Source organism: Suillus fuscotomentosus (assembly GCF_016647785.1).
Source record: "Suillus fuscotomentosus strain FC203 chromosome Unknown F5891scaffold_10, whole genome shotgun sequence".
Classification (NCBI taxonomy): Eukaryota; Fungi; Basidiomycota; class Agaricomycetes; order Boletales; family Suillaceae; genus Suillus; species Suillus fuscotomentosus.
The window spans coordinates 167595-195407 of record NW_024539522.1 but is presented as its reverse complement, the minus strand read 5'-3'; the positions used below and the strand labels follow the sequence as shown (position 1 = coordinate 195407).

The 27813-nt window shown below is 46.9% G+C and overlaps 8 protein-coding genes across 8 annotated transcripts; 7 read left to right on the top strand and 1 right to left on the bottom strand.

Annotated features, from left to right (window-relative positions):
• Positions 1 to 2188: 2188 nt before the first annotated feature.
• On the bottom strand, positions 2189 to 2792 carry F5891DRAFT_916344 (uncharacterized protein; the record flags this gene model as incomplete). The annotated part of the gene is made up of 2 exons (XM_041373714.1): positions 2189 to 2351; positions 2407 to 2792. Coding segments are annotated over 2 exons (549 nt in total), but the record flags the coding sequence as incomplete, so codon positions are not given.
• Positions 2793 to 4960: 2168 nt separating this feature from the next.
• On the top strand, positions 4961 to 9161 carry F5891DRAFT_1184371 (uncharacterized protein; the record flags this gene model as incomplete). Its single annotated transcript, XM_041366433.1, has 11 exons — positions 4961 to 5020; positions 5423 to 5515; positions 5568 to 5599; positions 5658 to 5771; positions 5829 to 6005; positions 6071 to 6342; positions 6400 to 6536; positions 6752 to 6883; positions 6937 to 6966; positions 7042 to 7264; positions 8986 to 9161. The coding sequence occupies 11 exons, from the start codon at positions 4961 to 4963 to the stop codon at positions 9159 to 9161; spliced, it is 1446 nt and encodes a 481-aa protein (XP_041229762.1).
• A 2214-nt stretch (positions 9162 to 11375) lies between these two features.
• Positions 11376 to 12058, top strand: F5891DRAFT_977073 (uncharacterized protein; the record flags this gene model as incomplete). The annotated part of the gene is made up of 5 exons (XM_041376668.1): positions 11376 to 11415; positions 11450 to 11631; positions 11687 to 11700; positions 11834 to 11940; positions 12009 to 12058. 5 exons carry the CDS (start codon positions 11376 to 11378, stop codon positions 12056 to 12058), a joined length of 393 nt encoding a protein of 130 aa, XP_041229761.1.
• Positions 12059 to 15199: 3141 nt separating this feature from the next.
• On the top strand, positions 15200 to 17272 carry F5891DRAFT_34106 (acid protease). Its single transcript, XM_041371426.1, has 10 exons — positions 15200 to 15334; positions 15385 to 15843; positions 15897 to 16160; positions 16209 to 16277; positions 16330 to 16398; positions 16458 to 16523; positions 16575 to 16726; positions 16775 to 16836; positions 16897 to 16917; positions 16978 to 17272. The coding sequence occupies exons 2-10, from the start codon at positions 15385 to 15387 to the stop codon at positions 17046 to 17048; spliced, it is 1233 nt and encodes a 410-aa protein (XP_041229760.1). The 5' UTR covers positions 15200 to 15334; the 3' UTR covers positions 17049 to 17272.
• A 1576-nt stretch (positions 17273 to 18848) lies between these two features.
• Positions 18849 to 21267, top strand: F5891DRAFT_1013321 (kinase-like protein). The gene is made up of 6 exons (XM_041360784.1): positions 18849 to 19156; positions 19228 to 19577; positions 19640 to 19829; positions 19881 to 20348; positions 20403 to 20524; positions 20574 to 21267. The coding sequence occupies exons 1-6, from the start codon at positions 18950 to 18952 to the stop codon at positions 20929 to 20931; spliced, it is 1695 nt and encodes a 564-aa protein (XP_041229759.1). The 5' UTR covers positions 18849 to 18949; the 3' UTR covers positions 20932 to 21267.
• F5891DRAFT_1013319 (uncharacterized protein) lies at positions 21229 to 22413 on the top strand. The gene is made up of 3 exons (XM_041360783.1): positions 21229 to 21373; positions 21424 to 21678; positions 21733 to 22413. Exons 2-3 carry the CDS (start codon positions 21513 to 21515, stop codon positions 22263 to 22265), a joined length of 699 nt encoding a protein of 232 aa, XP_041229758.1. The 5' UTR covers positions 21229 to 21373; positions 21424 to 21512; the 3' UTR covers positions 22266 to 22413.
• Positions 22414 to 24392: 1979 nt separating this feature from the next.
• Positions 24393 to 25879, top strand: F5891DRAFT_33980 (UMP-CMP kinase). The gene is made up of 6 exons (XM_041371419.1): positions 24393 to 24732; positions 24806 to 24863; positions 24914 to 25152; positions 25208 to 25334; positions 25382 to 25446; positions 25500 to 25879. Exons 1-6 carry the CDS (start codon positions 24724 to 24726, stop codon positions 25569 to 25571), a joined length of 570 nt encoding a protein of 189 aa, XP_041229756.1. The 5' UTR covers positions 24393 to 24723; the 3' UTR covers positions 25572 to 25879.
• F5891DRAFT_945450 (uncharacterized protein) lies at positions 24455 to 24646 on the top strand (the record flags this gene model as incomplete). Its single annotated transcript, XM_041374619.1, has 1 exon — positions 24455 to 24646. The coding sequence occupies one exon, from the start codon at positions 24455 to 24457 to the stop codon at positions 24644 to 24646; it is 192 nt and encodes a 63-aa protein (XP_041229757.1).
• Positions 25880 to 27813: the final 1934 nt, after the last annotated feature.

Genomic DNA, 27813 nt, shown 5'->3' with positions numbered 1-27813 from the left:
CACTAGTGGCTGAGCAAAAGTGCCAAAATCCTCTGCCGATATTCATTTCTTCTTCAGACAGGACCCTATCACTCTTTCAAATATCTGCAAAGCCTGTGAGTGAGTATCATGTTTAGTGTTATCATTCTCTCTAACATCCTTCACCAGAGCAATCCATAATCTTGACGATACTCACCACATTATGTCATACCTTCTTAGCATAGGCACTTCAGCTTATCGTGCACACACCTTCACTGACCATATTGACATTTACTTGGAGGAGGCAGAGCATCAGCACTAGCATGTCCTCCATAAGTCATCATGTTTGAAGACATTTTTGGATGAAGGCTGGACAGTCGCGACCATATGTCAAAGGCTGAAGGATCCAGCTTACACATTAGACTCACTTGTTACTCCCCCTAGTCCTGGCTCACTCCCCAGAAATAGCCTGTCAGCTCCAGACAATATATTGCCTACATTTAATCTGGACAAAATGCATAACCAAATCATAAAATTCATTGTTGCCGACAATCAGGTGAGTCAATGTACACTTTCTACACACTATGTTTATTAACTGTCTTCAGGCAATAAATATTATTGAATGTCTGGAATTTCGTTATTTGATCCATCTTCTGCAGTCATCGGTGAACAAGACCAATATATATCACCATACCAAAGTTCGTGAGTTAGTCATCGACACTTCTATGAATACTTCAATGCTTTGAAGAAGGACCTCATGGTAAGCCTATAGTTGTGAAGGGCCTTACAAAATATCTTATATCATTTAGGCTGCCCAGAGAAAGGTCTCGTTCACATCTAACCTCTGGTCAGATTCTAACCTTTGCCCATTCATGGCCATTACTGCCCACTGGATTGCTAAGGCCAAGCAGAGTTCAGTACTCATTTTGAGGGCTGCATTAATAGGCTTCCATTATGTTTCAGGCAGTCACACAGGTGACTTGCTAGCAACAGTCATCTTACACCTTCTTGATTGTGCTGCTGTGATCAAAAAGGTCAGTGTTTAATTTTACCATGTAACACACTCTGACTCTGTTTAGACTGGTCATTTTACCTTGGACAATGCTGCCAACAATCAGGTTTCCATGCAAGAGCTTTTTCAAAAGCTGGAGTGTCATGAAATTGATGTTGACCCCATTGACCTATGGAAGCCCGGACACTCATGCTCACTTTCTCACGTAGGATTACTGTCTATGGAAATCGGACCTCGAGCACCGCACTTTTGTATTTGTCCATATTGACTACTGCATACCTATTTGATGACATCGACGAAGCAGTTCTTATCGAACTAACATCTGCTTGCTTACCAAATTTGTACATCATACAACATGGCACTTTTTCCTTGAGTGGTGACGTCACTCAAGGAAAAAGTGCCACGTTTTTCATCATGTGACTGTGGGGCCTGCAAAAACCAGACAAGTCTACTAAATCTTTGACTTTACCTTCGACCTTCGTCATGGACGAGTAAATGCCTCCACCACCAGATATCGACGTATACCCACCCCCACCCCTCTAGTGATCAGAGGCGAGCGGGCACACGGGAGATGAGCTAGGAAGAGAATATATCTATGGGTATGTTTAGCTCTTGTGTGATAACAAAGGGGGAACATAAGCTTACATCTCAGTCTCATTTAGAAGGACTGAGATGCTCAAATGAACGGTACGTAGTTAGCATAGTGATAGGAAATTTTACGTAGTGTAGGAGTTTGACAGATAATATTATCGGGTTGATGACTGACGTCAATGATGTCAGTTGACTGCGCTCACAAGGTCTCACTCTGACATTTCAGACGTCTCGCGTCCGGACTTTGATCCCTCCTCCAATAACCCCCACCCCTACCATCAGCACCAACAGATATATTGAAAGGCGTGGCCGGGAAAAAGGTTTAGCGATGTAGAGAGGGGTGTTCAGTCTTTGCAATGGTCCTGAGGTATGCAGAGGTACACGACATCGGATCTTGGCTTTGAATGTATGCAGTAGAGGAGGCAAAGCCGAATGAGACTTGTTACATCCAGTTGAACCAGCAGCAGATTGAAGTCCTCGTCACATGGGGTGAGCTGCCATTCAAGCATCAGGACCTCTTTGAGATCTAGCCCGCATACAAGGTGCACAAATTTCCACCAGATGTAGCACAGCCAAAAAACACAAGCCAAAAACAAAACAGAATCCGATCTAAGCCACTTCTGCCCCAAGCGCCTCAAGTCCAAATCCTGGCCATCTGCAGAACTCATTACAAACATGGTGCTTCTCAAACTCACTGACGGCCTTTTCGATATTGCCCTCCCCGAATATATCCTGGCCTTCGCTGACAGATGAGTGCGTCATGATTTGGGGATCAGTCAGTAGCTCTGTGCTGCCTGTTCAATCCCAATATTAATGACATTGAGAATATAGGATACTTGGCGCACATACCTTGATAGTCAGATATAAAGACCAGCCCACCCGTCTTCGTGTACTGGACGTGTTGTGTGAATGCCAAGAACTGCGCAAAGTCATATCCATCCTGGTCTGGGTCAAGTAACGGGTCCGGATCCATATTATGAATGAACTTGGTAAAATCACCATCAATGACCTCTTCAAGAAGGAAACCTGCATGCAGCACCCCAGTCTTTATGGTAGATTTGCTGCTACCTTGAGAGTAAGATAGTGCGAGGCCCACTTCAACAAACCGCACACGTGGAATATTGAATGGTGGAGGATCAGGTATGCCTGCAATGGCGCGGTTGATGAAATTGTAGACGAGACCTAACAACGCTTTTGCCCAGTATAGAACGTTCGCCTCTCTGAATAACTTAGGCAGCTCGTCGGCTAGTGCAAAGCGTCTGATCCTGTAATCGGTGCTAGAGGTAGGTATACCTTGGGGGTATATTCTGTGAAATGGGTGTTTCACAACAACGTTGTGACTCACCTGTGACCCCAGACCTGAGCTAGAGGGCGCCATTAGTGTCAACCAGCCTTCGTGTGCCATTTTGAATCCGCCTATTCCAATGCATCCTTCGATGGATGGGTCAATCGTCACATAGCCGATTGATGTGTCAGTATTATCCACCGAGAATGAATGATAGCAGGTACACTTTAGAAGCTCACGGAGGGGTCGGGTAGGGATTGAGTAAAAATGTATATTTTCATTCTGAAATTTGGAAACTGACACCAAACAGTGAGTGTGCTGAATAGATTAAATGAATTACAACATACTTTGTTTAACATTTAAGTCAGTGCCTCCACCTATTTTAAGGGCCTCCCTGAGGTCATTGCGATCAGGAGACAGTGCAAGAGATACCCGCAGCTTGCGAGGGGGCGAAATCATGCCAGAACTGCTTGCACGTTTGTGCGTTCGTTTGATGGAGATATTGGAACTAGGGGCTGTGCCACTGGCAGACGCACTGGCAGATGTGTGTTGTGCCGAGTATGATGGGGCTGCACCACCAGCAGATGTGCTTTGTACTGAATTGGATGAAGGGAATGTGACACTTGCAGCTGTGTTTCGTGAGTTGGATGAAGCGAATGTGTTATCGAATGATTGGAAGGCCTTCTTGGGCGGTGCGGGTGCGCGACTGGCCTTGGGGCTGATGATAGCCTATAGAACTATTAAGTCTAGTTAGTACAGAGCACAAGTGTACAATAGATAAGAAGCGTACTGTCTCATTATCTTCTTGCCAATCTTCAAACTCAGTCCATTGACGCTCTGGGACGACTACCATGAGTGTGAATTGCTTCATCTTGAATGTAGGGCCCTTGATGGCACCTTTGGGACCTTTGCAGCCTGGCTGCAGGCACTGTGAGTAGAAGTACGGAACTGACGGCTGATGTGTCGATAAATCTACCCATCCTGAGTCTTGCACAATGAATTCTTTGTCATGCCATGAAAACATGCCACCAAAAGCACATAGCTTAGGGAGCACTGTCTCCAAAGCGAGGCTGATGAGACCTGGAGCATCAATGCGTGCATCAATGTCTTTCTTGCCTTCACAAATATTCTAAATAAATACAATCAGTGCACTCTCATAAGAGTATAGTAGGGAAGACCGTACTCCAATTGGTAGGCCTCTGGATTTCTTACGCCCCCCTGCTTCATGGACAGCCGAAATTTCGAGCGAAATGGTTTCTGCTGCTAGTACAGCACCAGGGGTAGCATAGGCAGCTTTGGCCCATCTAAGACGTTCTCCGGCATATAATCCATGGTGTGATGAATATCTGACCACACCAGTGAGCTTTGATGGTATCGGTGGTGCGGCTGATCCCTGCCAAGACATAGGGATGGCTACATCTGGACCAGTGATTGCACGGCGGCAAGGGACAGGTGGTGGACCCATGATGGCATTTGTCCAGTCAGGAACGGCCACTACAGGAGGGGGATCAATGCTTGCTATTGTGGTATCGTTAGCTCAATTTGCACCATACAAAGATTGATACAACTTACACTTTCTTTGAGCAGCGTTCACGGACTGCCGAATCATTTGGGCATTGGGCTGGCGATCACCAGCTGTATTAGACCATGTAGTAGATGACGGATACCGTGGTACTGCAAGTATTTAGATGGCATTGTTATGATAAAACCTATGATTACTCACCTGTCGGTCTCTTTGTTGAAGTCACAGACTTTGTCTGATAACGTGCATAGCAGGCTGCACATACATAATGCCCTGCTTTGCCAGGTTCAATTGTATGCACATAGTAACAGGGCTCGCCTTTGTTAATCTGGGCCTGACAAGAGGGCCGCTCACAGATCCTATCTTCGGCAGCGAAGGCATCTTCAGTGAACTGACAAATAACATTGTCAGGGTTGGCCATGAGAGGGACTGTGAATAGTCATAGTAGTACAGAGCCACGGCATAGCTTAAATACGAGAAAAATCACAAGTCAATAGAATTCAAATAGCTAAGTATGTTGAGAGAATGTACTAATCCTAAAGACCGGGAACATTGAGCGCCAGTGAATTTTTGGAAGTGGACATGGAGACACATGGCTCATGGGCAGGAGGAGCTGCAGGAGCTGCAGGTGTTTTATCAGGCTATTAGCACAGTAAGGAATTGTGAGGAATTGTAGGGACTTACCAGAGCAGACAATCAAGTAGAGTGAATGTGTTTGGAATGTGTTTGGACAAGCTTGGGAGTGGCAGGTTAAACCGACTCGATCCGAGTTATCTATGACGGCCCGAAGGGAATTAGGGCGGAGAGCTCCCAAGCATCCGATAGAGCCTCCAATATGAGTTAGTCAATTTAGTCTAAAGGTAGTTGTCACAAGCTTGAACTAACGACCAAACTCGCTAAAGTGCTTTGTGTGACTCCTGGGCCTCCAATACAAGTTAGTCAATTCAGTCCAAAGGTAGTCATCACACGCTCAAACTAACTACCAAACTCGCTAGGTATGTATTATTTCATTCCTATTCCATGAATTGCCTCATGGCTCAAGTGCATTTTGCAGGCAAGTGATTGCTTGATACGTGTATCCGACTCGGGAGAACCAGCCGAGAGCCAGCCTCATGTATCCTACACGGGGATTGGAGGGACATTGGAGGTACGTACTACTCAGCTTAAATACCCTCGTCACTAACATCTCACATCCCCAGTGCCTCTATGCCCAATCAATGGAAACCTACATGTACATCTTGTTCTGTTCTGTTTCTCTCAACCAGCCCTGCTAACTCACATACAATTAGCACCTTTGGATATAATCCAACCGCACATCCTTTGCCTTTGGAAGGCACGTCAGATGGACAAGCAGATTGTCACAGAATTGCAGAACACTTCGACACATCACACTACGGTCTCGGGTGAGTTTTGTTTTCACTTGTCCCTTCGATGTATTTACGTTCTGACACCATGCTTAGGCTCACTAAATTTCTCAAAATTCACGAGGGTATGGGCCTGCGAAGAACACGCCAGCAAATGCATACTGTTGAGACTATCTGTGAGGCGATGACCGATCTGCGTCAGACTTATCCAAATGCTGGAGCACGTGAAATGGTGAGCCTGTTATTTCATGAACAGAACATGAGTGTGGCCAGGTAATGTAGTATTTTCATCAATATCATATCTTAATTGTTAACTGTAGCATCTGTTTGCAATGCAGGAGTGTGGTGACGTCTTACTTTGCCATATACGAGCCAGAACTTGTCCTCCAGTGCAAGGCCAATCGCCTTCGAAGGAGGCGATTTTGGGCAGCAGGAGTTAACGATATATTCACAGTTGATCAACATGATAAGTGGCTTAGGTACGGCCTCGGCCTTCATACTGGAATCGAGCCTTTCTCAGGTAGGATTATGTGGATGAGGGTTTGGCACTCAAACTGGAACCCACAGCTGATCCTCAGCTATTACCTTGACACACTTGATATGCTTGGGCGTAAGTTTTTGTTTCTGGTTTGATTCTCCACTGACATTGTAATCTACCTACTACTAGATATGCCCATGGTCACCCAGAGTGACCCTGGGTCAGAAAATTTCGGCATTGCTAACGCACATACAATGCTCCGCCAGTGGCATGATCCTGCACTGCAGGGTACTTTGCAGCATCGCTGGATGCAAAACAAGAAGAATGTAATGCCTGAGATAACATGGTCACAAATGCAACACCGATTCATGCCAGGATTCGAGTCACTACTGGACCATGGAGTCATGTCAGGTTGGTATGATAGTAATAATACTCTACAAATGTATGTATCTTCGTTCATTCATCTCACTTCGAGTCTGATCATAGCTTGCGGGATCAATTTAGGATGGTCTTTTGATGGGTCTTTATACCTTGGTTGCAGCGAGAATTGGACGCATACCAGGACCGAGTGAATAACACCCAAAAGAGGCGAGACCGGAACAAGATTCTGCCACACGGTATGCCGAACATCGTCTATCAGTCACCTGAGGACTTCGGTGCCTTGGACTTTAAAGTAAGGAGCACCGTATGTGCTCATTTCATTTGTTCTTACCTTGTTTTTCACAGATCACTGTTGAACGTGAGGCATTAGATCACGTATGAAATCTCTACATCGATCCTTCTCACATCATCTTCAACCTCGTGCCACAATCATTTGGGAAGCTTATACAGTGTTGCTATGAGGAACTGGGGTGCCCATCAGTCACAAGGCAGTCAGCTTGGGATGTATACCTACTTTTACTTGATATGCTGCAAGGCAACGAGGAGATACCATCCGCTATTGAAGATGTTGAAGAAGATCTCCCGCTTTTAGAGAACCACCAGGACTTGCCTTATCGCGAGGAGAACAATGGTACCTACTATATGGGTGGGGTGGGTGGTGGACTCGGACTCGGTATGTTATCCGCTGTATAAACAACGATACAGAGAGGAACAAAAGAGGCTCCTAGCTGTATCTATAAAAATGTTGTAGGTCGAGTGTTGCCTAGTCTGCGTTACTTGAGGAGACAAGTGCGTTCGACCCTAAAGGGGAAGTGAGTGCAGCAAAGATCTAGAGGTATGCACTGAAGCGCAGCGTGAGAAAGCGCAGGTGCGCGCAAGGCGCGGGAACACGCGCGCGTATTAGCGCGAAGCGCGGGAAAGCGCGCGCGTGTATGCGGAAATGATAGAGACTAAGCTTAAGTGATGATATAATGCAAGATAAGAGATGTGAGTGCGAGATGTAAAGGAATAGAGTTCTACTGCGACTTTCTAGGTAGTAAGTACTAGGTAAAGTGAGAGGTGAAGTGGTAGGAAAAGTTGGAAAGTGAGTAGTACTATGTACTGCTGGCGCTTATATAGCGCGCTGTAGAGACTCGCGCGTCTCAATGACGAAATATCCGGCCTTTAACCATACATTCCTATATGTTACAGCTCTACTCCTAAGGACCAGTCTCGCGCGGACTCGCGCGCGCCTTATCCGAACTCGTGCGCACCTTATCCGAACTCGCGCGCACCTTATCCGAACTCGCGCGCGCCTTATCCGAACTCGCGCGCACTTAGGCGCGCCTTACCTACGCACACGCTATGCGCGCTTCGCGCGCCTCCTCATAGGTCTTCGCGCTATCGTCCGTCCATCCGTCCCATGTCCTTACTGATTCGCTGGTGCGTTATTTCTATCTTATCCATTGAACTAATAAAATCTTCGGTCCGACATCCGCGCTACTTATGGAAAGTTTATTTAAACTTAGTTATAATTAGAGTTGATATGGTTACTCGGTTCGGGAGCGCGCTCGGAAGCGCGCCTTCTCCATTCTTAAATACAGAAGGGTTTCCTTTGGTTCTGGTACTTACTTTTCCCTTATCTTTGTGTACTGGAAAGTGAATAGATCACCTCCCCACTTGTTATCTGATCATATCCTCCTGTCAATCCTCCACCTTTGCACTCACTCCTCAGTAAGATCTTGCCTCTAACGCTTTAGGCGCGCCTTCGCTTCGCACGCGCATATTCTCGGACCTCCCGCTCACGCGCGCATCTCGCGCGCCTTATCTTCTCGCGCCTATTAGCGCCCGCCTAGCTCACAGAGTTTCCCTCCACTTTATTTCGAGGAACTTCTCTCAGTGGTTGTCCTTTGGGTCGAGTTGTTGTCTCATATCCCGGTCTTGCTGTTGAGCACCCCTTTTGTTTTAAGTGTTTTCACGTATAGTCAAGATTCCTCATCTACAGCGCCTAAGCGTGGTCATGCGGAGCCAAAGTGCTACCGAGTAGGTATGTAAAGATATATATGAGTGAGAAACCATGATAAAAATAAGGTGGAATAATATACAAATGAGAGAAACAGAAATATACGCACTAGAGAATTTGGAGGACAGTGGATGGATGCATCTGGATGGCTGGCACTATAGGGCGCTCAAGCACGGGAACGCGCGCGCGCGTATACATCGTGAAGCGCGGGAATGGCGCGCGTTGCGCGGGAAAGCTGCGCCTCATATAGAGATAGCTGCAGGTAGCGCACAGAGTGGTGCTGCGAGTTTGTGCTGTATACTCCCTAGTGGAAATTGCCATATCACACCATGAGAGGCATGATTCTCTACACCGCTCGTAGTTATGTCAAACACAAGCTGACGTCTGTGCAGGTGACAAGGATTTATATCAACTAGATAATCTCATACGTGACGACGAGCCTGACACTGCAGGTAGTATTGATGAAGACATTGTCGGATTGGATCACGATGGTCTGGTCGTATGGGAGTTCTCTTATTTTTCTGATGTCTCAGATGGTGACACAGATGTACCGGTAGATGAATGGTGATTTTATTTATTGTCTTGTAGTAGCCCAGACACTCGTGCTCTGACTGGTAACCTTGGTGTCACAGTAGGGACAACAGTTTTTCATTATACATTTGTTCAACACATGTAGTACATAATATTATTTCTGATTCGCATTGGCGGTATTCAGGGTCCTACGGAAGTACTGCCTATATATGGTACTTCTAGCTGAGTAATTGAGCATGAGTGTCCGGGCTTCCATATTGACTGCAGAATTCCTTGCTTCCCCCATATCATCAATATATGTGTGAAGCATATTATTGATGATTACCACAACACCAACTTTTCATTCATGGACGAACAATGGGCAATTGGCAATCATGATCGCCCGATCATCAAGGCGGATTATCTCAAAGCAGTGACATAGAAAGCTCTCAGCAGAGCTAAGGACCTTGTGCGCATGGTTTGCACATCAGACCAGCGACATAACTTGTTCAAGGACACCATCATCACAGGTAACGAGAAGAATTGGTTCCAAAATGACCTGGGTGAGACACTATGCCTCCCTGCTGTCAAACTTCTGCTTGACAAGGTCACTCGTTGGGATTCAGTTTACATCATGCTCAACTGATTACAAACCCTTCGCCAGGTAAGGCATTGCATATGAAATATTTGTTGTGAACTAATAGTTGCCTAGGCAATAGATTTATTCTTCAGTTCTCCCACTCAGCACTCTATCAGCAAGTTCAAGTTGAGCCCGATGAAGTGGTAGTTCCTACAGGATTTTGAAGTAATCCTAGAGGTTAGTTTTAATATCTTTGAAACTCATGTTCCATCTTATCATTTCATATTAGGCACCCCACACTGCCCAACAATGCATGTCGGGCGAATGCACTCCCATGCTGAGTGGTGCATATCTGGCATTCAAAACATTGATTGAGTGGTGGAAATTGTTGGCCAAACACATCCCACACTGCAGCCCCCTTATTCAGATAGGGCTGACTTGGGCTGACAAGTATGACGACAGGATGGGCACCACAAATGTTTATGCAGTCGCTATGTGTGAGTCCAGCATTTTTTTAAAATATTTGGTTGCTCATGAGTCACAATTGCATCTATAGTTGTTGATCCAGTGATCCAAATGTCATGGGTTCAGAGTTGTTGAGAGGAACAACTGGTTGAAGATGTGCAGAAATACATAATCAAGCTGGTATGTCTATCAAACCAACAACAATGCAACTTTGAACTAATATTATCACACACAGATGCATTGAAAGCGAGCCACAAACAACTCATCGTCTATCAAGCCTCCAGCTAATGAAATAGCACCTCGACAACAACCCCGCATGCTACGCTCATGCCTTTATGGACTTCCTGATATTGGCATCCTGCCATGTAACAACAGTGGCACCCAAACAGTCAAACAAGAATTTGAGGCCTACACCATGGCTAATCTCAGCATCAAGGGAACAGATATACTTGGATTCTGGATGGTGAGCATCCAGTATCTCTACAATTCAAATCTTTATTATTGACCATGAGATGTTTACCAGGTCTCAGAGAACTTATTTCCAACAATTTATGGCATTGTGATGGACTACCTCCTGATACAGGCCTCTGCTGTTCCGTGCAAGCAAGTATTTTCATTCGGTAGCAAGACCAACACGAAGAAACATAATCACATGAGCCTAGTCCTGATGGAGGCCCTGCAGGTGGTAAAGTTCCTCGTGAAAAAAAAAAGACTCAACTTTACGAAAGGTTGGGCAGTGTCGCAAAAGGATATGGAGTATGAGGTGTTGGGCAAAGGAGGGGAAACTAATGATCTTTTGACAATTTCCAGCAGCAGAATGACAGGTGATGTATGCAACACTCTCCTCAGAGCTATTGCAGAGGAGGAGTATGATGGTATTGATGATGCTCCTACTACCTACGACTTGTGATGTTTGCTTTCCCTGCTCAATTGTTGTGTATTTTGTTTCACTCCCTCTTTACACTGCTCTTACTTCTGTTTGCCTGGCATCTTGCAATGTTTCTTGCATCATATTATGATTTCAATTGTGAACTGTTCTCTCTTCCTTGACTATCTTCATGTGGTCTTAGCGAGCCCTCACTCGTTTGTGCCCATCTGCACTCATCTGTGCATATCTGCACTCGTCTATGCATATCTGCACTTGTTTGTGCTCATCTGCATGTGTGCGTGCCCATCTTCACTCATTTGTGCCTGTCTGTACTCATTTGTGCTCATCTGCACTTGTGCATGCCCATCTGTGCTCATCTGTGCCTGTCTGCACTCGTTTGTGAGAGGAAAATTCTAGACCACTAGTGATACAGCTGCCAGTGTCATTGGGAATGAAGCATTCTGCTTCAAATATTTTTTGTGTCCTCCTTACATTAATTACAGCTCAAACTCTGGGCAATCTAGGCCATCTGGTATCCAAGGACATACTTCTGAAGATTCATCTTTAGTGATCATGGCCGATATAAAGAATGATTTCCTTGGCAGAATACCAGAGGTAAGTGACCTCATGTCATTCACCATATGTGTCTGACCTAAGGTCCATTTGTCAGGCAAAATTCCAGCTGTAAGTGACCTCATGTTGTTCACTGCCAGCTGACCAGGAGGACCATTCATGGTGATGGATATCGTCCTTGGTGTGTTTTCATGGGTCCCACCTCTTTCCCACTGATGTACAGCACATGGATCATGGATTGCAGAGTCCTTCGTGCACCATTTCACCTACCTCCTAGGATGAAGGACATGGTGATGGATATCATCCTTGGTGTGTTCCTCACCCTTACTATTATTAGGCTTGCAACACATTGTAAGTGCCCAGTTTTATAGGCTCTTGCACCTGAACTGAAATGAAGTGCATCTGATTCATTTGTGTAGGTTCAGCATTCAATCCTGGTCAAAATGCACCCTCAAATGTGCTGGCCTAGGTCATTTCTAACTTGTAACATGAGAATTCTTGAGGAGACAAGTGTGTTCGACCCTAAAGGGGAAGTGAGTACAGCAAAGATCTAGAGGTAAGCACTACTGGTCAGCCAATGCGAGGTGCGCGCAAGGCACAAAGGCGTGGGAATGCGTGCACGTGCTGCACGAAGCACAGGAAAGTGCGCGTGTGTATGCAGAAATGAGAAAGAGTAAGCTTAAGTGATGATATGATGTAAGACAAGAGAAGAGAGATGCAAAGTATAGACAAATAGATTTCAACTATGTTCTACTAAGTAGTAAGTGGGTAGTTACTTGTAAGTGAGTGCCCAAGTGAAGTTCAGTTCTGGCGCTTAAATAGCGCACCTAAGCGCTGTCATGCGGAGCCGAAGCGCTTCCGAGTAAGGTATGTAAAGATATATATAAGTAAGGGTCCATGATAAAAATAAGGTGGAACAATATGCAAATGAGAGAAACAGAAATATACGCACTAGAGAACTTGGAGGACAGTGGATGGATGCATCTGGATGGCTGGTGCCATAAGGGCACTCAAGCGCGGGAAAGCACGCACACATATACATCATGAAGCGCGGGAAGTGTGCGCGGGAAAGCTGCGCCTCATATAGGGATAGCTGTGGGTAGCACACAGAGTGACGCTACAAGTTCGTGCTATGTACTCCCTAGTGAAAACTGTCATATCAGACCATGAGACGCATGAGTCTCTACAGTGAGAACAGGGATGCCAGCTGAAGGAAAGTCTAGGGAGGTATGTGTAGAAGCAGTTAGTCTTTGAGCTGTTTTATCTTTCCTTTGGCTTGGGGGGTGTAATGTCTCCGAAAGTGGACTGTTTCGTCACATTCATTGCATTGTTGGCATTGTACCATGGTGGACTTTGCAATTTGGTGAAGAAATTGGTTCAGTGGGGCGTGGACCATGTATATTGTAGGTACCATCACCATCTAATTTCTGCACCCCATACCAGGTTCACTCATTTGCCATGACTCCAATCGCACAACTGACACAGACATGTGCCTTATTCACAATGTTCATGTCTAGCAAGTGGTATGTCATCTTTGAACATCACTAACAATTTTGAGCTGTGATCTCAATGTACCTCCCACTCTCAGTATGTACATGTTCACTTTTGCTTCCAGGCCAACCTGCAACTCATTCCTCCTTCCCCCTCCAACCCAACCTCCTCAAAACCCTGTGCCACCATTTCACTACTGGCCATCCACGAACATTCACTGCTGCCCCCTGCCTCCACTAATCCGCCTGTTCCATGAAGCCCTTGCTGGCTGCCCTGCCCTCCATCTCTCCATTTTTGCCTCTCTGTGGGCATCCTGTGTCCTGCAAGGCATGTGTAAGACTGCAATATTTCTAATTCAACTTAGCATTCAAACTAACAGAGAAATCAGCTGTCACTCACATTGTCTTGGGGGTCCATCACGATCGTGTGTTTGGATATGTGATAGGTGATTTCAGATGTAGTGTAGTCATTGTAGAATTGAATCTGATTGATAGCGCACAGCACAGATCATTACTTTTTTGTATGAATTTATTAATACATGTATTCTAATTTAGCACACAAAGTTATTTATATATTCTAATTTTAAACTAAGTTTGAGCTGGCTTAATGGCCTGGAAACACGGCTTCACTGACTGGACCAGGCCGTGTATTACATAATACATAGCTAGATACATGGCTTGGCTAATTACAGCTCTGCCCACAGCTAAAGCTGGTCACAAGCCAGAGCTGCAGCAACACTAATCACACACCTCCTTGAATTATGGGGCCAAGCTAAAGCTAGATGTGTTGTCTTGCTCCTTTAGAATTCAGGGTATCTCAGCTTGCTCTCTCCCATGGCTCTTAAGAAGGTTCAAGGCTTGTTTTGGTCAAAAAACTCTGCAGGTTTTTACCCAAACACTTGTTTAATTCCTTGCATAGTTTTAATACACTTCACTCACTTGTCACTTGGTGTTTGTTGCTCATTAGCCTTACCACAGTTTAATTCACTCGAGGTCAGAGCATAGAATTAGAATTGAGCATCCCTATAGAAAGCCAATCTATTTCGGAATAATAGGCCACACACCACTCGGCATACATCCGGTTAACCTTGTTGTTGTCTGTTTGGTAACAGCTACCATTCTCAACAAGTTCAAATAAAACTCTAAGTAAGATCCGAGAGGACCGAGACTAGCCTCCTGTGTGAATCAACATCAACATCAGCTTCACGGGTCAACATGCGGGCTGCCACCCAGAGTGGAGTAGACCTTTTGAAGGACGAGTACAAGGGAGCATTTATATCCAGTACTACGGGCAGCAATTAGGCGGTGTGGAACCTCGAGGACTGGGTCAAGGCAGGTTTCATCGCAATTTGGGTTCCTGGTGGAGTTGTGCATGCCACACTTTGCATTTGATTGCTGACTCCGCGTTCCGGAAGGGTTGTAGGTGATGTATGCGCATATAGCACGCATGCACAGCAAGGTGCTTTCTGTTGGTAAGAGCCATAGTTTGCGAGCGAGGTTCAAAGACAGGTTTGAGGCGGAGTGAGAGATGCTACGAGTATTGGCGAGAATGCAAAATGTTGCTGACTATTCGCAATGCCCTGGAATGACTATATCATCAAGCCTCGATTCATCAAGCCTCGATTCATCCTCCACCAGTTGTGTGATATATGCGAATTCCTTGTCAGTTCGACTCAAAGGAGGCTGCACATATCGCGCATCACATGCAGGTGTACATGGACTTGTGCAGGCAAAGTGGGTCGATATTATCAATGTTTTATAAAAGATCCCGCTAACGGCCAATAGCAACAGTACATTGTCTGTCGTATTTGATCCAAAATTCAGTGACGTGCGTGTAAATGTAATTTTCTCGATGTTAGGTTTCAGTCAGATGCACAGGGTCATTTTTGCCTTTCAAAGTAGTATTTTGATCTGGGCTGGCAAGTCCTCAAATTGTTATGTTACGGTAAAAGACGCAAGGTGTCGAAGCGCGCCGCAAGTCTAGATTGGAATCTCATGTCTGGCTTAAAATCTTGCTTCAACCTCCAACTCCCGTCATTTTCCCTCTACCCTTTACCATGTCTGCTACCATGCTTCCCCGCTTCCCTTTTTTCTTTCTACTCCTGACTGTAGGCGCGTCAGGCTTCCCCATAGATGACATAGCACCCTCGATGTACGTGCGTGATCCCTTTGGAACGTTCAGCTACACCTAGGACTGGCACAGCTCGACCGTCGTAGTTGAAATCGACATTCCAATCTTCAATCAACAGGTCGCGGTAAGTTTCCATCGTTTGCAATCTTCTGCAAGACTAAATTTTATACTCAGATGGCCGAGCTTAAAGCCATCAAACTAAAATACGGGAATGTGCAAGATGTTATAGCTGGCAAGAACCTCGTGGTGTTACCAGATGCACTTTCAGACCCCAGGCTCGATGGACTATCAGATGCAGCGCTCACCGATACACCGAGCAACCTCTCCGGCTTTGCGTTGTCCAAATCAACGCCAACATCACAACAGGTCAAGAGCTTTTTTGCGATGAATGCCGCCGCTCAGAGTGCGACGGACCCTCTGACAGATGAGATAGCTGGAAACATCGATCTCCAGTACTACGGCCCAGTTGGGTTTGGGAACGAGACACATCCACAACAGCTCTCAGTGATCATAGACACGGGCTCTGCAGACCTCTGGATTCCTGTTGGATGTGGCGATTGCGTGAATCGACAATACGAAGCTAATGCGAGCTCGACGTACACAGACACCGGGAATTCATTCAATGTGACTTACGTGCGTCTCCCCTCCCACTAACTCGATGCCGGTCTGATCTTGCTGGATGGCAGGGATCCGGCAATGTAGGAGGCACCCTTGCGCATGATACGATCGGTGTTGGTAGTCTGAAGATCGATAAGCAATACTTTGGTGCTGTCACCCACGTATCGAGTGACTTCAATGACGATCCGATCTCCGGCCTCATCGGGCTTAGTTTCAGCTCTATTGCGGCGTCAGGGGAGCCAACGTTCTTTGAGAACCTGATCATGCAGGACAAGGTCTCGGCACCATTCTTCTCTGTGTATTTGACAAGAGGAAAGGCGAACGGGTCGACGGTACGTTGTGCTTTAGCGTTGATACGATCATAATCGAGATGATTTTAGATAACTCTTGGAGGTTTCGATGTGTCGAAGGCAGAGGGACCTTTGACATGGGTCCCAGTTATTTCCAAGGTTGCTTCTCCTGCGCCTTTATGCCCCTCTTCTAACTGGTTCTCATCGACAGACCTACTGGACAGTACAATTCGATGGAGCTGTTGTGGAAGGGAAAAACGTAACTGGTGACCTCCATGCGGTAAGGTTCAGCCCGTCAGCCGCATCTTCACTCAGTTCCACCTCACTCACCTTGCATAGGCAATTGACACGGGTACTACTTTGATATACCTCTCACAGGCTGTGGCATCCTCGATCTACGCCAATGTCAGTCTCTCGCTCTTTGCTTCTCTCGTCAACCTTGCTGACGAGTCATAGATACCCGGGGCGGGCCCCGCAGCAAATTACGACTCTAATTTCTTCTCCTTTCCATGCAACTCCAGCCCCACAATTTCATTATTACTTGGTGGGCACGACTTCGGCCTTGACCTTCAAGACTTCAATCTCGGACAAGAGGCAGACGGGTCAAAGTAGGTCAAAGCGTCTTTATATAATACATGCTGCCTGAACGAGCATAGAAACTGCATCGGCGGAATCGTTGGGATGGATGATGCATTCATGGAAGGATTTGCCATCATCGGTAAGTTGTTTGGGTACTTGGTTCATTCTGTTGATTGTACGTTAATGTTGCGTGCTACAGGGGATGAGTTTTTGAAATCATGTGAGTACTGTCTTCTTTTCACGGGTTTGATCTGGAACGTTCGCGATTGTTGTTTTCCAGGGTACTCGGTGTATGACTACTCCCACGGGGCGCGGGTAGGTTTTGCCCCAAATATTAATAACGCGCAGTAGGATATTTGGAACTCTTGATACCCCAATGGACACTAGCGTATCTAAGTTTGAGAGAGATGGCGGATCAGGTCAGCCTGAGTAGACGGTATCGTCATCATCGTTATTGTTCCTTCGACGGACTTCAGATTATACCAAAGTCATACGATTTGAACGTAATGAGGTAGATCAGAGCCTTTATTCCACAACCGACGTGAACCACCACAAAGAGCTGCTGCCATGCTGTCAACCTCAAGGGGTCTTTAAAGTAACAGGGAAACAACACAGCATCGACATTGACAGTGCTTATTATTATTCAGCTAGACTGGGTTCGGATTACATCAGAATTACATTATATGAACGTCAGGAGGTATGGTGTGTTGTACAAGAAGCGATGACAGGTGACCAGTGTGATTCCGTCGACGTCATCAAGGAGTCAAAAGGTAACCCCATGGACGAAAGACAATGCCAGTACTTCTCGCTGGAAAAAAAATTACACTGCTCACAGCCTGAATGGGTGACCGGTGCACGGTGATCTTGTGGTATTACTCGAACCCCTGATAACGTCATCAATCACGACGAGGTGAGAGCGAGGACAACACGTCTAAGTCATTGTTGCGGTTCGGGAGTGCGAGGATGATGGTGGCAGTGGTACAGGCACAGACTCGTGTTTTGAAATGGCTGGCGATGATGACATTGATATATACAAGTAGTAAAATCCTCCATACCTGGGGGAGATGCGCTTGAGGCCGGACACATTGATGTCGAATAATTTAGTGACAGCGTGTCCGGCGTTGTCGACGTAGGACGAGTTTGGCGCAGGGAAGGCCGGTTTTGGCGGAGGGCGATCATGATAGTGGTCAGAAGAGGGCGTGGGCGCCAAAAGCGCACCCTTGATCACCGGAGAAGGACGAGGGCCGCGAAAGTGACGAGCAAGTGGAATTTGGTACGGTGTGGTGGAGGGCGCCCGGCGCACGCACTGATGAAACTTGATTTGAGAGTGAGATGAACGCGGATGGCAAGTATTCCGGACTCGAACAAGCAAAGATATAGGCAATAAACAACCTGAGTTGTAGGTTGAGTTTAAGTGACGACTTTCGTGTGGACGAATCGTCCTTGCCGTTCGCGTTGACCTCAGCGAGCGCCAGAAAGTTAGTCAAAGGGCGCAGAGGTAAATCTGCAGCTGACGAATCTTGTCATCACGTTCTTACGTTATGCCAACGTTCCGTACCTTGTTTTCGGGAGCTTTGTGGAACATTTAGGAAGGCACTGGTCACTCCCATGACCGTGAAGTTCACTCAGTAATCACATCTTCATTACCCCTTGCTCGCGCATAGCACCGAGAACGGCTACAGCATATCCGGGTGGTTGCGGACATGAACTGCAAAGCAACGATGATCATCCCTGCACTTGAAGTGGTCGAAGCAACCGCGACAACCTTAACGTTAGTATGGTTCGTGCTGTGTTGCAATCATTCTGGCAAGTAGATGACTGTCTACACGTGTTCGTAACCAAGATCCGCAAGAAGCTGCCACATACGTTCACATGATGCTGTACAGGGGGATGGTTCATAGCTATGTGGATGCACCACAAACACCACCGTACAGGATTGGAAAGTCTGCCAGAAGTAATCTATGACAGCATAACCACTGTAAAGGCAAGGCTGTTCCTCATGCTGTGTCGCCACGAGGTCAAGCGAGATTACCTGGTATGACATCAAGGAGGAAATCATTCCGAAATGTACGCTTTAAGTTGGATGAGTCGATGATGCGCATGATGGCATCGTTTTGTTCATGACCGCAGCCTGAGCAGACAAACTTTCTTGAGTGTGGTGTGACGCGTGACTTCACTTGAAAGCGATAGAGTATATATGGAAATCTCGATTATCGCCGTCCCTCCACCTCAACACCCACAACTGACTTTCGATGCAACCAGATTCTGCGTCCGCTCAGGACGACGTTTCTTCTTATAATGCTCCTAGACCTGCCCCAGTTCCTGTATCGTCCCAGAGACCAGCACCACGTCCGCCACCCTCCTCGGGTGGTGCACCCCGTAACACTTTAAGTGGTCTACTCGCAAACAGAGGAGGAAATGCTCCAATACCTCCTTCATTGCAGGCAAAAATGACAGCAGTATGTATTTCACTCGCCATCTTTGATGGACCGAAAAATTTTCATTCCTGTGTCTGACCTACCTTGTTCAGATGATGAATCGCGGATCAGCTGCGTCACCCGGCTCGGCCATCGATTCCGCAGCACACGCGCAACGTGCTTCCATAAACGAAACGAATCACCCAATTGTTCATTCTTCTTTCTCATTTTCCGCTTCACCAGGCTCATCATCATTGGTTGCTACACGCGCTCGCGGACGCGGTGGCGGTGTTACTGCTGCGGGTAGACGCACTAGGCCAGAATTTAAATTATCTGACATGAACCCTGAAACGGGAGGCGGTGCTATTGGTGCAGGGCTTGGAGCAGGGCGTCCATCGCTAGCTGAAGCCAGGAGAGGACCCTCATCATTTGATACTCCGTTTGCAAATTTCAACAAGATCGTGTGCGTATCTCTATCTTTTTTCCGCTATCATGAGCCAAATCCAACTTCTTCCCCTCTTTTAGTGATCCTTCTGGACGCCTCAACTTCGCCGGGAAAGCCGTTCTGCATGCTTCGGGCGTCGATTTTTCCAATGGATCATCTTATGCTATAAATATGGAACAGCTTGTTCTTGAGCAGGAACTCGGCCGTGGTAACTATGGTACAGTCAAGAAGGTTCTGCATCGACCGACAAAGGTCGAAATGGCTATGAAGGTCCAACCCCTGACACGTTTTTGATCCCCCTTATCTAATCATTGCTTCCAGGAAATTCGTCTCGAGCTAGACTCCACTAAACTCAATGGAATATTGATGGAGTTGGACATCCTGCACCGCGCAGTAAGCTCATACATTGTGGAATTCTATGGTGCTTTCTTCGTGGAATCGTGCGTGTACTACTGCATGGAGTACATGGATGGTGGTTCGCTGGCTTCTCTGTGTTGCTTTCCGAATGGTAATGTTTCTCTGCCGCCAAGTCTATCTACCAGTCCGGGCTCTGCATGGACGTCTAGCCCTCCACCGCTTGCCGATGAGCACCTCTGCCGCATCGCTTCATCCATGACGCATGGTCTTGAATTCCTCAAAACTGAACTTGGGGTCATGCACCGGGACGTCAAACCTACGAACGTCCTTGTGAATTGCAAGGGCGAAGTGAAGCTTTGCGATTTCGGTGTTAGCGGACAGCTGGAGAAGAGCATTGCGAAGACGAATGTCGGTTGTCAAAGTTACATGGCTGTAGGTTCTTACCTCCGATTAGTACTGAATTCTGTTAATCGTGTACTTCCGCAGCCTGAGAGAATTAAGGGTTCTTCACCATCTGGATCTAATATGGAAGATGCCTTCACTTCATACACGGTCAGTGCGGATGTATGGTCCCTGGGCTTGTCGATTGTTGAAATTGCACGAGGAAGGTGTGCCCTAGTTGGCTGTATTTTTGGCGCAGAACTGACCAATCGATAGATACCCATACCCTCCGGAAACTTACGAGAATGTATTTGCACAACTAAGTGCCATAGTGGATGGCGAAGCACCTGGACTGCCAGAAGACGAGGAAATCGCAGACGAAGAAGTTGATGTTCACACTCAGGATAACGGTGCATCTCCAGTACAGTTTAGCATCATGCGCAAGGGAAAGCGAAGATGGTCTCCAGAGGCGCATGACTGGGTTCGACGATGCCTCATCAAGAATGCAGATGGGCGAGCCACTTACAAGGAGTTACTTGAACATCCATGGATGCAGACCGACAGACATCGAGATGTTGACATGGTGAGTTGGGTAGCAAAGGCGATCGAATGGCGGGATCGGGGAGGGAGATAAGCAAGTATCATGCATTCGCAGTGGCCGTTGTTCCATGCATCCTATCTGCATTTTTTCGTTTTTGCATTGCCTTTTCTCCACATAGATACTCGACGCATACCGCCATCGTTTTACCCAACATTCTTTTTGCTCACATGTATTATCACTCACACTCGCGCATTGGCGCTGGTCGTTGATATACCCTAATCCCCTTTGCTATGTTGACGTTGTCCATTATTTCCTCGTTCTCTTGGGATTGCAGTAGACCGTAGTGGACCATTATATTGTTTTGTTTCGCGGGCATGTAGCTTTAGTTTTGACTTGCAATTAATGGGGCCGGTTGTTTGGTCGTGTTAACATCTGAAGGTGTCACGTCACTGACTCTTTCAAGAACTTTGAAGCATTTTGTGTTTTAGATCATCGGCTCGAGCCGAAGGTTTCAAGCTGTCGTCACTCCACCAAGGTGATTGCTTGTCTAGTAGCGTGTTGTTCGATCATACTCACATTCCGCAGTCATCCTCAGCTTCGTGCTGTTTCTTCGCGCGGCGTACACTTTTTTCCGCGGTACACTTTTTCACCAGTCCAAGCATCCGTTCTCTGCCATGATTCATGTCAAATGGGACAGGGAGATTCTTCATTTTCCAGTACCTCCTCCGGAGACTAAGCTCGGAAAACTGAGAACAGACCTAGCAGAATATACCCACCTTCCTCTCGGATCCTTCAAGCTCATCCACGCTGGAGCTGTGATGAAGGATGATTCCACGCCACGTATGTAGAGTCATGTGTGTTTTCAGCTTGGTGCCTCAGCTTATTATTTCCCAGTGACAGCTTATAAAATACGCGAGAACTCTACTATTGCGCTGATCGGCGGTCATTCGCTTCCATTAGCGTCGGCGCTTGCACCACCAGCTAGACCACAACCCAAAATGAAAGAGCCACCAACAGAACAAAGCACTATCACTGCTATTAGGTCCGAGCTTGATCGTGTACGGACAACACTGGTACCAGACGTCGACGCGTTGGTCGACGCACTTACTCCATCTGCAGCCACAACCGCGTCATCTCCCACGTCTGCTCCAACACCCACATCAGGAAGTACACCAACGCAGTCATTTAGCTCCACTGCACAAGCTCCTCATTTCCCCCCTCATCCTACGTCCGCTTCCTATACATCGAAGCCCACTTCATCGGATCACACGCGCTTATCCGAACTTCTTCTGCAGTCGTTGTTGCGTCTTGATGCTATGCATCTGGCGGGATCGGATTGGCCTGAGGCTCGAGCGGAACGTAAAGCTGCTGTTCGTGAGGTTCAGGGAGTGCTTGACCGGTTGGATGGGGCTTGGTCGGCGCGGTGAGTGCTGCTATGCATGTAGGGTTGGCCCTAGGATATATAGATGGGAGCTAGCAAGTTCACTATTGGTATTAGAGAATACTCCGGATTGGCACATACCTTAATATACGGTGGAACTTTTGATCCTCGAAAGGTTCCAGATTATGGGCTCATCCAAGATAGAATTCCGACTGAACTTAAGACTACTGTGAGTTGGTCAGTTCTGCCAGTGCCAGCAGAAGGTGGCAACAAGACTCCAGCTATGTATCTGATCGATATATGTGTCTTGGTGATGTAAAATATGTCTGACAAGGCTGTCGCTCCACTAACGCGAGGGTCGAGGATGTACAACAGCTTACTCAGAAGGTGAAATAAACGGGTGCTGCATTTCATATCTATTTAAAATGCTCTTGCGACATGACTCAGTAATGCGAAGGAACTTTGTAAACGTAACACGCCTTAACATAACTCAGGACAACTCTCGATAATAACTGTAGAAGAGATAGTATCTTCAAGAATAAGTGGTGGATTATATCACGCTGTCAGGGTCAAATCCAAGAAAATAGAGTGGCGTATACTGCGTTACTTGACGGCACTTGCCGATTTCGCCTGCCTTTGGCTGCAGTCGGTCTATCTCGTTTCAATTTGACGTTTGTGCGGTCTCAGATAGGGGCGACGGATGTATAACTTATACTGGATTTGCCGACACAAGACATCGCGGCTGTGGGCGTCGGAAAAGGAACATGTGGAAGAGGAGTGGAAGAGGTCTGTTTGAGGCGTGGAGGCCTATGAACGTTCCTTGTGGCCCTTAGCACAGACCTGTTTACGTACAGCCCAATAAAGTGCTGTCGGCCGATCCCAACAATCGATAATGTAAACTTTGTCGACGAGGGAACTGTCAACTCATGCTTCCCTAACACAGCTCGTTGTGGTACGAAACAAAAGGATCAGTTTCTAGGATTTTGCTTCCGAATCACGATAATGGTTGGAGATATACACACTTTTACAATTGAGTTTCTGCCCCTCAGACAAAACAATGAGGCAATATTACAGACCCTTCAAACACCACTGCCTTTCGAGCCAGGAAAAGGAACGTCAATCCCAGAAAGACCGAAATATACGATTGTGCTTGTCGTCCCATTGGTTCAGACCTTGCGAGAGATGCACAATCCAGTTTTGACGGGCGTACTTGAGAGCGCCGGAAGCTGATCGACTTTTGTTTCTGTGTTTCGTTTGTGAATGTTCTAAAAATGCTATAGCATGTCCGATCTCCATGTCCGCTCGAAAATATATCCTAGAGAGGCGCTAACTCGGATGTCCTAAGGACAGTAAAACCGGAAACGCCAATGAATCTGGTAAGTTCTTGAACCGCTGGACTGCTTGGAAAGTTGGAAGTAAAGTCGATTCTGGGACAATGATATATTCGTCGATGACTTCCAACGTGCTTGAGAATTCTTCCATGTTCCACCAGATAGAAACCGCGGGAGTAGACTGCCATGCTTTGCTATCAGGTATTTGCAGCCACTCTTGTGCGTGTAGGGTCCGCAGCCAATGCTGTCCGCCCTGGGTTTGCAACCATTCCTACCTGCTCGGGATCCGTGGCCATTCTCGCCTGTCTGGGATCTGCTGCCATTCCTGCTGCCAGAGGTTTGCGGCCATTCATGCCCGCTCGTGGAATGGATGGAATGAATGGATGGTGATAAAACGCAATCGAAGAACAAGCGAATGCTCGTCTGATTGTAGACCAGGGGGTAAACGAGGCTGCCGTAAGTGCTGAGGCTAGAATTCCGACTTCAGGGTTGTTGTGAGCTGTCGGGGGTCATATGTCCAGTATGCTGTAGCCTCATACGAGTTAATTGTATATCAACCCTCTCATTCGTTCCTTCTGTTTGATTTAGAAATTTTAGGAATTTTCCCGATGTCATGAATCATGATTAAGTAAATAGTCCAGTGTTACTGCACTCAAGGAATTTGCTAAGGATAATTGATGGAAGATTAGCTCCGTTTCCTCGTGCAGTAGACGGCCACTCAACATGCCATGATACTCCTTTGGTAAATTCGCCTGAGAATCTTCCTAGACCAATCCCAAGACATGTTGATGTAGTCATTATGTAGAGCAGAAGGAAAGCAGGGCTGAGTAAAAAAATTGCATGATTATCAAATGCCATCACTTTCGCAAACAACTTTGAGTCTAAGACGTCTTCGAGTTGGGGCATGCGCTATAGCTATAAGGAGCCGCCGTCAACACGCAAGGGCCCCAATCCTCTTCTCTTTCTCGGTCTGTCTCTGGCTTCATTCGGCGTCTTCTACTACATCGTCAAACGTCGAGAGACAGCTTACCCGGCATCGAAGCAACCTAGACAACACGACAACCCTCTTATTCCCCCCCGACACAGAGATCAGTAACCTCAATCCAAATCAATCCAACATGGCAGAATCCACGTCCTCGCCTGTTTTTGACGCCGAGAAGGTCACCGTCATTTATGTCCTGGGTGGGCCCGGAGCTGGCAAGTTCCCACTCAGAAACCAATCGTCGCGCATACGGTGGTCTGATCAGTGTCATAGGGAAAGGCACGCAATGTAGCAAGCTCGTTGACGCTGTTTGGCTTTTGCCATCTATCTGGTTAGACCTTTTCACCTCTTTATCAAGGCTGATGTGAACATTGGACCCAGCTGGAGACCTTCTGCGTGAAGAACAAAACCGAGAAGGGTCTCAATATGGTGAAATGATCCGAACATACATTCGAGAGGGTACTATCGTCCCATCTCATGTCACCATGAAACTTCTTGAGAATGCTATGACCGAAGAGATGAAGAAAAAGACGGGAGATGGGTGGGTGGATGGTAGAGGTCGATTCTTGATCGATGGCTTCCCTAGGAAGATTGATCAGGCTATTGGATTCGATGAAACGGTGCGGGAGGATGTTGCTCACTTCACCATGCTACGATACTGATTTCAGGGTCCAGGTATGTCTTGCTTCATTGGTCATCTTCTTCAACACATCGGAAGATGTGATGCTTCAACGCCTGCTGGAGCGCGCGAAAACCAGCGGACGTGAAGACGACAACGTCGAAACTATTAGAAAGCGTTTCCGTATGTGATACCCGCTCTTGCTTTTCCTCAGCTTACAACGAAATTAGGCACATACAACGAGCAAACCATGCCCGTGATACAACATTACAGGACGCTGAACAAGGTTGCAGAGGTGAGCAAAGGCTTATATTTATCTTGTTCTGATGCTCAGTCCTAGATGTGTAGATCGATAGCACGGCGGCGGTCGAGGAAGTCTATCAAGCGGCGTGTGCTACTGTTACCAACCTGTTTTCTTGAGTTATACCCAGAATACCTCCTTAGATGTTGAAATCCGAACACTTTTTGTCTGCAACTACGAGCGCTGCTGGGGTATCGCTAGTGCGCTCTCAAAGTAAACTCGAGACTTTGTTATGCCACTCCCAAGTGTAGAATTGATGCTAAATACTCTTAGTTCATTTCACAGCAAGCACGTAACACATTGGTTACAACCATCCGTGTTTAGGGGTACCACCGGGTTCTCAATCGCGAACCACATGCCGCTACCTTTTTTGAAAGAAAAAAATGCAGTTCATTGTCTTCTCGGGATTCACCGCCTTCCCATCTCGATGCTCCGATGATGACAACGTCGGAGGAGAATTGTTGGCACTGTTTCCTCTGCTTGCTTAATGTTGTGTCACCTAGTGGCACACGACGCCAAGCACGACTCGCGCTGGAACGTTCGGGCCTACCTTACGGTGAAAATGGCCTACTCTCAACCCACTTGTGACAGACACCTAAGTAACTGGACGCTGGCCTTGCTTGACTGACTTTCAAGTGCATGGGAACCAGCAGGATCGCGGAGTCTGCACGGAAGACGCGGAATCGATAGAGCTGTCCTTTCTTATTGGTCTTATCCGTTGCACACTTCTTAAGCAAGTCCACCTTGACTATAGTGCTTGACAGCATTAACCTCCAGTAGAATGGCACGGGCTGGACGTCTCATTACTAGTACCAGACGATCCAAAAAGAACTCTCTCGTTCGAACGTTCGAAGCACATGAAGAAGCGGTAGTCGCCGTTGCAGTCTTCCCCGATGGACGACGTATGGTGACGAGCTCGTGGGATAGTACGCTTTGTTTGTGGGACTTGACAGACGGCGTTTGGTTGAAGAGCTTGGAGGGGCATACCAGCGAAGTGAGTGGCTTAGCGGTATCACGAGATGGCCAATTCATCGCGAGTGGCGGCACGAATGGAGAGCTAATCGTCTGGCACGGAGACACTGGAACTCGTAGCCGAACCTTGGCCGCTGATTCGATGTGTTTGATCAGTTTAGATTTTTCTCCAGACGACAAAACACTGGCAACTTGTTCACATGATGAAATGACGAAGCTCTGGGGGACAGAAAATTGGCAACTTCAAGGAAGTCCCATCACTTGTTGTGTGGCTCCGTATACTCAGTCAATCGTCTACTGGATTCGCTATTCACCATCTGGTGAACATCTTGCCATCGCGACAGAAAATGATATCCAGATATGGAATCCAAGCACGAGGAAATGCATCACAACTTTCAAGGCTCATGCAGCAATCGAAAATGCTTACAACGGCCCACTCCAATGGACGCCGGATGGGAGACGCCTTCTCTCGGCAGGTTCAGACCTTGACCCCAATATATTGGAGTGGGATACACTTACCTGGCAGCAGGTCGGTGATCCCTGGAAGGGCCACCGTGCCAGCATCAATGCCATAGCCACTAATACCTCTGGCACTCTTGTCGCCTCCTCATCTGATGACGAAGACGTCCGCCTTTGGAAGCTTTTGGACCGGCAGACTATTGCCATATTCAAGCACTCCCACGAAGTAATGTGCGTCACCTTCACCCTCGATAGCAAGCATGTCCTCAGTGGAGGCCATGATGCCAAGATCTCCCAGTGGAGAGTACCTTTGGACGCTTTGCAGGGGTGCGAACAAGAGCTACAGCAGGTGGGTTCACGTTGATTTATCTGCCCCGTTATTTCATCTCATGTATTTTGAAAGGCTCGAGACGCCGAACTAAATGTACGTGTGTACCCTAGACTCGCATAATGCAATTGGAGCGCGTATTATGATCATATAGATTCTCGCTCTACACACGGCAGCTCGTGGTGCGTGCCTAGAGGGGAAGCTGGAGGAGGCTGTGAAGCTCCTCACGAAAGAGATCGATGCTGATCCTAACAAACATATCCCCTATGCCAATCGTTCTTTTCTCATGTCGCGATTATGTGCTTGGAAAAATGCGCTTCAGGATGCAGATCAGGTCAGATACACTCACCCGTGATGGCCCTCAAGTAGGCTAACTATGATCGTGACTTAGTCCATCGCCATTAAGCCCTCGTTGACAGGTTATATCTCGAAGGGTATTGTCCTCTGTAGGAACAAGCAGTTTCAAGAGGCAACCACAGCGTTCGATATTGCGTTTACGTTTACGAAGAAAGATTCGTCTTTGAATCATCTTCTTTTCTTGATCAAGGCAGGTCACATTCTTTTTACAATCTGCGCTTTCTTACGACTTTCAGGTCATTGCG

Excerpts from the sequence above, each read along its gene's own strand:
- F5891DRAFT_34106 (XM_041371426.1), top strand. The coding sequence starts at position 15,385 with ATGGCCGAGCTTAAAGCCATCAAACTAAAATACGGGAATGTGCAAGAT. Across the intron at positions 15,844-15,896 it reads ATTCATTCAATGTGACTTAC|GGATCCGGCAATGTAGGAGG; the intron begins GTGCGTCTCCCC and ends GCTGGATGGCAG. Across the intron at positions 16,918-16,977 it reads GGATGAGTTTTTGAAATCAT|GGTACTCGGTGTATGACTAC; the intron begins GTGAGTACTGTC and ends GTTGTTTTCCAG.
- F5891DRAFT_33980 (XM_041371419.1), top strand. Across the intron at positions 24,864-24,913 it reads TGGCTTTTGCCATCTATCTG|CTGGAGACCTTCTGCGTGAA; the intron begins GTTAGACCTTTT and ends CATTGGACCCAG. Across the intron at positions 25,153-25,207 it reads CTATTGGATTCGATGAAACG|GTATGTCTTGCTTCATTGGT; the intron begins GTGCGGGAGGAT and ends TTCAGGGTCCAG.
- F5891DRAFT_1013319 (XM_041360783.1), top strand. The coding sequence starts at position 21,513 with ATGATTCATGTCAAATGGGACAGGGAGATTCTTCATTTTCCAGTACCT. Across the intron at positions 21,679-21,732 it reads GAAGGATGATTCCACGCCAC|TGACAGCTTATAAAATACGC; the intron begins GTATGTAGAGTC and ends ATTATTTCCCAG.
- F5891DRAFT_1013321 (XM_041360784.1), top strand. The coding sequence starts at position 18,950 with ATGCAACCAGATTCTGCGTCCGCTCAGGACGACGTTTCTTCTTATAAT. Across the intron at positions 20,349-20,402 it reads GTTGTCAAAGTTACATGGCT|CCTGAGAGAATTAAGGGTTC; the intron begins GTAGGTTCTTAC and ends GTACTTCCGCAG. Across the intron at positions 20,525-20,573 it reads GTTGAAATTGCACGAGGAAG|ATACCCATACCCTCCGGAAA; the intron begins GTGTGCCCTAGT and ends ACCAATCGATAG.